Source organism: Crocuta crocuta, unplaced genomic scaffold (genome assembly GCF_008692635.1).
Source record: "Crocuta crocuta isolate KB4526 unplaced genomic scaffold, BGI_CrCroc_1.0 scaffold142, whole genome shotgun sequence".
NCBI classification, from domain to species: domain Eukaryota; kingdom Metazoa; phylum Chordata; class Mammalia; order Carnivora; family Hyaenidae; genus Crocuta; species Crocuta crocuta.
In genome coordinates, this window is record NW_027528892.1 from 1,184,490 (window position 1) to 1,194,243 (window position 9,754).

At 57.4% G+C, this 9,754-nt stretch overlaps 1 protein-coding gene across 1 annotated transcript in view; it reads right to left on the minus strand.

The window, feature by feature from the left end:
• The window catches only part of TNNT1 (troponin T1, slow skeletal type), a 10,503-nt gene extending 1,052 nt beyond the window's left edge, over window positions 1-9,451 (minus strand). Inside the window, exons 1-8 of the mRNA XM_077756964.1 lie at window positions 9,424-9,451; window positions 8,702-8,723; window positions 6,750-6,810; window positions 6,386-6,502; window positions 6,093-6,170; window positions 4,400-4,513; window positions 3,733-3,842; window positions 533-623 (exon numbers count right to left, since the gene is read on the minus strand). Of these exons, the coding sequence (XP_077613090.1) occupies window positions 533-623; window positions 3,733-3,842; window positions 4,400-4,513; window positions 6,093-6,170; window positions 6,386-6,484 (492 nt within the window). The 5' untranslated portion in view covers window positions 6,485-6,502; window positions 6,750-6,810; window positions 8,702-8,723; window positions 9,424-9,451. The remainder of the gene's footprint in view (window positions 1-532; window positions 624-3,732; window positions 3,843-4,399; window positions 4,514-6,092; window positions 6,171-6,385; window positions 6,503-6,749; window positions 6,811-8,701; window positions 8,724-9,423) is intronic.
• Between the last annotated feature and the right edge of the window lie 303 nt (window positions 9,452-9,754).

The following is a 9,754-nucleotide window of genomic DNA, read 5'->3' on the forward strand; positions in this document are numbered from 1 at the left end:
GGGGGGGGGGGACACGCCCACCCCTGCCCTGCGCCAGACACGCACGCACGCCCCTGCCCTTCACCAGACAGGCACACAAACCCTGCCCTGTGCCAGACACGCACGCACGCCCCTGCCCTGCGCGGGACACACATGCACGCACATCCCTGCACCAGACATGCACGCAAGCCTTGCCCTATGCAGGTCATGCACACACGCCCCTGCCCTACACCAGACACGCACGCAAGCCCCTGCCCTGCACCAGACCACCCCTGCCCTGCACCGGACAGGCACGCAAGCCCTGCCCTATGCTGGACACGCATGCATGCACGCACATCCCTGCACCAGACACGCACGCAAGCCCCTGCCCTGCACCAGACAGGCACACAAACCCTGCCCTGCACCAGACCACCCCTGCCCTGCACCAGACACGCACGCAAGCCCCTGCCCTGCACCTGACCACCCCTGCCCTGCACCAGACCACCCCTGCCCTGTGCCAGACATGCCCGCCCGCCCCTCCCCTGCACTGCCCTCTGTGGGATGCAGGTCTCACCTCATATTTCTGCTGCTTCAGCTTCTCCATCAGGTCAAACTTCTCAGACTCCAGCTGGTGGATCCAGTCCGACAGCTCCTGGGCCTTCTCCCTGTCAGGGGCAGAAGGGTGGTCACGGACAGGGCCCGCCCACGGCCCAGAGGACGGTCCAGAGCCACACGGCCAGTGTCCTCTGAGTTGGGCATCATCGGCACCATTTTGTTAAGAGGTGAGGCCCCAATATTCAAAGTGAATGGAAGAAAGAGGTTTTAAGTCTCCGCCCCCTGTCTTCACATCCAAAAGTCGTATTTCCCAAGGGAGGAAAATGTCATGTCAGGGACTCAGGCTCTGGAGGCAGGAAGCCCCGGTTCAAATCCCGGCTCTGCTATCTTCTGGCAAAAGTGACTCCCCTAGGATTCTGTTTCCCTCTCCACAAAATGTACAGAAAAATCTGTGGCCACCTGCTCTCTGTCTCTTCTCCCTTTCTTCCTTAGACACAACCTTTGGCAACAGGCCCAGTTAAAAAGCTACTTTCCCGGGCCACGTGGGTGGCTCAGTTGGTTAAGCGCCCGACTTTGGCTCAGGTCATGATCTCGTGGTTCGTGGGTTCAAGCCCCGCGTCGGGCTCTGTGCTGACTGCCAGCTCAGAGCCTGGAGCCTGTTTCCGTCTGTGACTCCCTCTCTCTCTGACCCTCCCCTACTCACACTGTCTCTCGCTCTCTCAGAAATAAATAAAAACATTTAAAAAAATAAAAAAATAAAAAAGCTACTCTCCCAAATCTCCCTGTGCATGCTGGTGGGCGCGGCCAATGGGGTGAAGGCAGGCCATGGGGTATGGCTTCCAGGCAAGCCTTTGGGGCTCCTTCTTTGCCACTTCTTCCTGTTACTTGGATGTGAGACCTGGAGCTCCAGCAGCCACATTGGACCGAGAGGTGATTTTGAGGATGGAAATATCAGGCTAAAGATGGCGGAGGAGGCTAAAGTGGCTTTGCCACTGCCCTTTCCCCCGGGCACATTTTTATTGGAAAAATAGGAGTCTGGGTCTCCAGTGATTTTTTTTTTTTAATGTTTTTATTTATTTCTAGGAGAGAGAGAGAGAGNCTCCAGTGATTTTTGAAGAGGTCCCATGCCAGCTGTGGACTACCTGGTTGCAGATTGCTTCTGAGAAAAATCAGCCTCTGTGTTTTAAGCTGCTGTGAACAGATCTTTTTACTAGAGGCCAAACTTATTCTTTTTTTTTTTTTTTTTAAGTTTATTTACTTTGAGAGAGAGAGAGCGCGCGCGCAGGTGCACGTGTGAGAGTGGGGGAGGGGCAGAGAGGGGACAGAGGGGATCCCAAGCAGAGTAAGACGTGAGCACAGAGCCTGAGGCTGTCTGTGCTGACAGCTCTGAGCCTGAAGCCTGCTTCAGATTCTGTGTCTCCATCTCTCTCTGCCCCTCCCCTGCTTGTGCAGGGGAAATAATAAACAGACATTTAAAAAAGAAGAATTGAATGCTCAACCGACTGAGCCACCCAGCTGCCCCGAGGCCAAACATATCTTAACTGATAAAAATCTACTGCCTGGAGCTGTTACAGGATGAACTTCTGCCTGCAATGTGCTGGTACGCAGTTAGCCCTCAGTGAAGCTAGTGTTACTATTCATCTGATCATTGCTAGCCTTGCCCGTCTTCTCTCTCCCTAGCTACTGGCTTAGCCACTGCCCTCTCCTCCGGGGCACATTTTTATTGGAAAACATTTTATACACCCTCATACGACCTTTATCTAATGATACAGTGAGATAATGGGGCCTCAGCATTAGCGGACCCCAATTACAGGTGGGTGGGTGCCAGCGGACAGGGGCCAAAGGGCACAAGGGAAAACGAACGCCCGCTACATGTGATCTTACGCCCGGTGATACCGCGCTCACACGGGCAGAGCAGAGCGTGGGCTGTGGGCTGGAGCCATTCAAATGCCTCCCAGAGCTGACCCAGAGCTCTGTCCTCACACTCGTGGGAAATCCGCATGCGGAGAGTGGTTACATCAGGGAAATGGGCAAATGCTACAGTCTGGACTCGCCGCCCGTGGAGAACCTGCTGCTAAATGTCTACCATCACACCATTTTTTTTTAATGCTGTATTTATTTCTGAGAGAGAGACAGCGTGAGGAGGGGAGGGGCAGAGAGGGAGGGAGACACAGAATCTGAAACAGACTCCAGGCTCTGAGCTGTCAGCACAGAGCCTGACGCAGGGCTCGAACCCACGAACCGCAAGATCATGACCTGATCTGAAGTCGGACGCTCAACCGACTGAGCCACCCGGGCGCCCCACCATCTCACCATTTTTAACAGCAAGCCCTGGGGTCAAATCCCAGCTCTTACGCTAGCATGCTGTGCAGCCCTGGAAAGGTTACTTAACCTCTCTGTGCCTCAGGTGCCCCATCTTTAATGTGAGGATAATAATAGTCTCACCTCTGGGTCATAAGCCTGCAGCCATTCCCATCACTACCGTCACCTCACTGACCTTTCCCAGTGGACCACGTAGACTATCCTCCTCTCGTCGTTTTTACCAATAAGGAGAGTGAGGCTCAGAGAAATTACCTAACGTGCCTACGACCACACAGCGGGGGAGCGGGGCCCTGTCACCGAGCACGTGACATCAGAAAGTGAGTTCCAGACCCTCACTGTGCAGCCTCTGGGGTGGTGGGGGCGCCTGGCTTTACGAGCCCCGTCCCAGGCCAGAGCACAGCAAATTACCCATGGTGCCGCAGGAGGGAAGGTCCCCCGCAGCCTTCCCCCGGTGGCTTATCATGAGCGTGGGCTGCCCTGTGAACGGGAGGTGAAGCGGGGGTAGAGTCTGGGGGGGGGGCAGAGACGTGGCTGGAAAGTTCTCACCAGCATGTCTGGCTTCGATTCAGAGAAAAGACGGGGCCTTCCTGAGTTTCCACAGGACATCAATAAGGCAACATAATCTCCTAAATTTGGGTCAGCTGCTCTGTCTGGCCATGTTACCTCCCACACTCCACAGGTCCTGGTACCCACGAAAACGGGTCCTTATTGGTGACATGTTTCACAGGGAAGACAACAGGGGCTCAGAGAGGGGGAGACACTTCCCCAAAGTCACACAGCGTGAGGGCTCAGACCTGGGCTTCTGCCCTCCCAGAGGGGGGAGAGGGTCCCCTTATCTCTCTGTCTGTCCCCTTATCTCTCAAGCCCCTCCCACCCTGAGTCCCCCAGGCCACCTACCGGAGCTGGTCTTCTCCCATGTGGTCGATGTTCAGAGGCTTCTTACGCTCAGACAAGATGCGCAGTTTCATCTCCCGACCTGTCTGGCGCTTACCACGCTTTTGTTCTGCCTGAGGGTAGAGGGGAGGTGCTGAACTGTGGGACAGATCAGAATCCGGGGGGCTGAGCTCCTCACCTCCTGTCCCTACACCCAGGAAGCTGGATCCCAGGCCCCTCCTCCCTCAAGAACCAGGGATCTGGGTCCCTAGCCCCTCCCACCTCAGACCCAGGAGTCCTGACCCCCAGCCCCTCCTCCCTCAGACCCAGGAGTCCTGGCCCCCGGCCCCTCCTCCCTCAGACCCAGGAGTCCTGACCCCCATCCCTCCTCCCTCAGACCCAGGAGTCCTGACCCCCAGGCCCTCCTCCCTCAGACCCAGGAGTCCTGGCCCCCAGCCCCTCCTCCCTCAGACCCAGGAGTCCTGGCCCCCAGCCCCTCCTCCCTCAGACCCAGGAGTCCTGGCCCCCAGCCCCTCCTCCCTCAGACCCAGGAGTCCAGGCCCCCAGCCCCCTCTCCCTCAGACCCAGGAGTCCAGGCCCCCAGCCCCTCCTCCCTCAGACCCAGGAGTCCAGGCCCCCAGCCTCCTCCTCTCTGGGAATGCAGACCTAAGTCCCAGCAGACTGGACTCACCTTGACCAGGTAACCCCCAAAATGGGCTCCCATGTTGGATAGAACCTTCTTCTTTTTGGCATCATCCTCAGCCCGCTTCTTGGCCTCTTCCTCCTCCTTCCGCATTTTCTCCTCCTAAGGGAAGAAAGGGGTTAACCCCAAGGCCACCCTCTGGGGGAAGGGGTCTGAGATGGGGGTGGGGGAGGGCGGATCAGGTATGAGCTGATGGAAGCAACAATAAGACCCAACGCATGAGACAAAGTCCATGTCAAGAAAGGCAAGAATTCAGGCATTTTGCTCCTGGCCCTCCAGGCCCAGCCGTATGACCGCCTGCGAATTGAGGCCTTCTCCGCTCTGGTCCTTCGTGTGCCCCAAGCAAGAATTAAAAGCAGAAGGGATGTGCCTGCTTTTCTCTACATTTCTGTATCCTGAATGGCCAATGGTGAGCGTTGCTGTGTGGCCTCAGTGCAGATACTCACCCTCTCTGGGCCTTTGTCTCCCTTATGCTCATGAGACAAGAATATCGGTGTCAGAACATGGAGGAGGGGAACTGCTGATGGGGGTGAGGCACTTGGGCCGCTAAAAGGGGCTGAATGGCCTTGAGCCTGAGGAAGGGCCTGGAACGTCTAGTGAAGGTATCACCGTGTTTCAGAAAGTCCGCACTGCCTGCTCCAGAAAGAGTGGCTTGCAGAGCAAACCGTCTCNGCTGGCGAGGTGGGCACGGTGGGTTTTTGCACGGCCAGCACAGCACGCCCCACCCGAACCGCTTTCCTACCGCTGCTGTACTTTACCGACGGAGGGGCTTACACAGCGCACATTTATCACCTTACAGCTCTGCAGGTCAGAAGTCTGAAATGGGTCCTTCTGGCCACGTGTAGCAACGTGGATGGACCTTGAGGGTGTTAAGCTGAGCGAAGAAAGTCAGGCAGAGAAGGACAGATACCATATGTTTGCACTCGCGTGTGTAACAGGAGAAACTTAATGGAGGACCATGGGGGAGAAGAAGGGGGGAGATGGGCATGGAGGAGGGCACTTGTGGGGATGAGCACTGGGTGTTATATGGAAAGCAACGTGACAATAAACTATATAAAAAAAAAGAAGTCTGAAATGGGTCTTATGGGCTAAAATCCAAGAGTGAAGAGGGCTGCTCCCTTCCTTCTGGGGCCCCAGAAACACATTTTTAAAATGTGTATTTTTGAGAGAGACAGAGACAGAGCACAAGTGGGGGAAGGGCAGAGAGAGAGGGAGACACAGAATCCCAAGCAGGCTCCAAATTCTGAGCTGTCAGCACAGAGCCTGACACGGGGCTCGAACCTGCGAACCATGAGATCACAACCTGAGGTGAAGTCAGACGCTCAACCGGCTGAGCCACCCAGGCGCCCCTCAAGATCCCTAACTCAGTGGCACCTGCAGAGTCCCTGGGGCCACGCGGGGTACCGTAATCACAGACCCTGGGAACTGGGACACAAACATCTTCAGGAGACCAGTACTTTGCCAACCATGTCACTCTACTATTAATCTTTAAAAACGGTTATATGAGCCAATAAAATTCTCTTTCTGCTGAATCCAGTTTGGGTTTGGGTTCCAACAGGCAGATCCTTGACCAACAGACCACAAGGACCTCCTCGGGACCACAGAAAATATCACGACTGGGAAACAGAGCCTCCAGCTGCAGGGGTAACATTTGGTCTCCAAGAGGAGGGGAGGCACGCACCGCCAGCTTAGCCTGCCGCTCGCGCTCCTTCTCCGTTCTGAAGCGCTGTTGTTCAGCCCTCTCTGCCCTGCGCCGCTCCTGGGGGAGAGAGAAAAAGGAGGGGGTGTAGGGACCCCCCCCAAAGAAGGTCAAGAGCAGACATGAGCTAGTTTGAGTGTGACCACCGACTTAGGCACGGTTCCCAAAGATTCAGCCTCGAGTCTGCACCGGACGGGATCCAGCCCTGGCCCCCAGGGACGGCCCGGGCCCCCGGCCCCCGGGGTTGGGGGCGAACCCCACTTCCCTCCACTCACAATGCGCTCTTTCAGGGCAACGAGTTCCTCTTCCTCCTTCTTCCGCTGCTCAAAATGCACGTCGATGAGCGTCTGCAGCTCCAGCAGATCCTTCTCCATGCGCTTCCGGTGGATGTCCTGCAGCACGGAGGGGGGGGCGTCATTCCCAGGCAGTGCTGGGGAGGAGACGCCCCCCCAGGGCACCTCTGAGCAATGTTGGGGACGGGGCCCCTCCCGGCAGGGACGGGCTCGGACAGTTTAGGGAACCAGGAGCGCTTTCGCGATGTTTCCAGCAGGTGGCGCCAGCGGCCCATTCGGGTCATTAGGGAGCCTGTTCCTAATTTGCACAAAAGCACCCTGGGGACAGGCTTGTCCAGCCGCTTACATCGAAGTCCACACGTTCCCCTTCTGGGATCTTCGGGGGGATCAGCGGAGGGACCACAGGCCTGTTGGGTGGGAAGGGGAAAGACTGAGAGGCCTGGGCTCCCCGACGCGGCTGCCGGGCTGCCCACCAGCAGGTGGCTGGTCCCAATCCGGTGCGCCTGCCCGCGAAACACGCGGGTTTCCGAGACTTGGTTCCAACCAAAGAATGTAAAATAGTTCACTCACAAGGTTTCCTACCGATTACATGTTGAAATAATGAAATTTCAGATATAATGGGTTGAATAAAAAACGGTATTAAGATTAACTTTACCTGTTTTGCTTTTTAAAATTGAGCTGGTAAAAACTATATAGTTACATATGCGGCTTGCATTGTATTTCTANACTGGAATTGTCTGCTTTTTAAGACAGCACCTTCACCTGATTTCTTCCCCCTCCCCTGGCTGTCCCACCTCTGAAGGGAGCCCTTCTAACAGTTTTGCCCTTTCATTAATTCACAGGACACTCACGATCCATGTCCCTCACTCCTGTGACTTTGTCATTAATTACAGGGGACTCACCAATTCCGCCTCCAGCCGCGACTCCCTTCTAGGTCCCAGACTCAGGCTAACAGCAGCCTGCTGAACATTCCCGCCTTCTCACACATACGCCTTCACTGAGCTCATCGACCTCCCCAGGAAGGAGTGGGGTGCGCAGCCCAGATCCCAGACTGTGCTCCTTACCTCCTCCCTGCCTTTGCCCCAATGGCAAGTCCTGGCCCCTGTGCCTGGGAATCGCCCCAGTCTCCTCCCTCCTTTCCACCCTCTGTCCCCTGCCCCAGCTCAGGCCTCGGTCCCTCTCATCTGAACCTTCATGCCGGCCTCTTCCTGGCCTCCCAGCCTCGCTTCATCTTCCTTCCTGGCTTTAGTGGGGCATTTCTAACACCCAGACCTCACCCTTAAGACAAAGCCCAAGCAACTCAGCACTTGAAGCCCTTCTCCATCTGGCCCAGTCAACTCCTCCAGCAACCTCTCTCCTCCCTCACAGACATATGTCATGGTTCCCTGGCTACGTCATGTGCCTATTTGTACCCCTGGGCCTTTGCATATGCTGTTCCCTCTGCCTGCACTGCCCTTCCCCTGATATACTCCACCCCCCCTGAGGCCTTCCATCCTCCTGAAGCACACCTGTGCTCTCTCACTCAGGTTTATCTCCTCGGCTCAAAACCCTTCCAAGGCTCCCCAGGGCCCTGCCCCTCATGGCCCCGCCCCGTCTTGGACTCAGGCTCTAGCCACAATGAACTCGGTACCACTGGCCGCACCAACCCAGAGAACTCTACTTCTAGGATATTTCTTATGCTCACATTGCTGCCTCCTTGCATCTCCAAGCCCCAACGTCACTTCCTCCAGGACCCTCACTTCCTCCAGGACCCTCTGCCCCCACGAGCTTTCATGGCCTGCAGGGATCTGCCTAGTTTAGGGCCTCACCATCAGAATGAGCTGTCTCATTCTGTGTCTGTCCCCTGAAAGCCTGGCCTAGATCCAGCTGCCGCATCCTGTGTGCACTACACAACTGTCTCGCCTATGATAACTCTCCCGCCTCAGTCAGCCAGTGAACTCCTCATCCCCTAGGACTGGGGCACCACCTCCCCTGGGAAGCCTTCCCTGACTACCTAGGGCAAACACAGGGCCCTCTCTGTGCTACCATCACTGTGACAGGGTCTGACTCGCCAAACACCGCAGGAAGGTCTCTGGGATGAACGATGAAAGAAGGAAGGCCTATCCTTTCCGGTTTCAGTCGCCCTAGTTGGTTCCCTTCCTTTCTCACGCCGTCTCTGGTGGGGACACGTGTAGGGGGATAGACTTGGGACCCCCCCGAGGACCAGGAACACGTGTAGGGGGATAGACTTGGGACCCCCCGAGGACCAGGGACACGTGTAGGGGGATAGACTTGGGACCCCCCGCCCCAGGATCTCACCTTGGTTTAGGCCGCTCCTCTTCTAATGGGGAGAGACAAAGAAATAATTAGCACGAGTTCATGGGGGCAGGCCTGACACGCCCAGAGAGGACGCCCCCCTCAAGCTCCGCCCCCAGGAGCAGCTCTGGGGGAGAGGCATGAGTGGGGGGAGATGAGGGGGAAGGGAAATCAGGGTGGCCGTAATGGAGGAAGAGGGTCACACGCATCAGATATACATTCAGAACTGGTATGGGGATCCCCCTCCCACTTTACTGGGAACCCAGGGGTCCAAACCTCCAGACCTTCCTCCTACCACCGCCCCCCCCCCATTAAACCTAACACTGCACGATGTCCCCAGTCCCTCCCCCCTGGGGACGCGGGAATCCGGGCTAGCCCCCTCTGCAACTCAGGCCCCAACCTTTGAATGTATATGGAGGAAAAAATTAACAGACAGGGTCGGGGGCGAAGATGGGCGAGGTGGGGGTGCCTGTCCGCAAACATCCAACCCTTCTACAAGTATTCCTCCAGGCTGGGGAAGAAGGCTTGGGTGTCGGTCCCTTTAAGAAGGAAGGGAAAGGGTTAAAGCCTCAGCGAGGCCATTTCCCTTCGTGGACACCAGAGGGCGCGCGAGCTCTCCGGGGCTTAAAGGACCGGGCCTGGGCGGGTTACGGGGGCGCAGGGGGTCCTCGCTCGGGTCAGGGCCCGAGGAAATCGGTCTCGGCAAGCGAAGCAGCCGCGGTTACCTCGCTCTGCCACCGGCTCCGGCTCCCCGGCGGCCGGGNCCCCGACCAGCGCCCCCTCCCCACCCGGCCCCGCGGGGCAGCCCCAAGGCTGCAGACCCGCGGAGTCCAGGCCTCACCTTCCTCCTCCTCTTCCGCAGCCTCCTCCGCTGGAAGGGGTGGGGGCAGAGAACGCAGGGTTAGGGGGCCCGCGGAAGGCGCCGGAACCCCGGAGCGTGGGTGGGGGGCGTGGTAGGCCCCGCCTGCTCTCGCCTCCCGCGGGCGGGCGTGTTCCCAGGCCACCAAGGCCGGCCCACTCCGCACTCACCTTCGGGCTGCTCCCTGAGGACGGGGT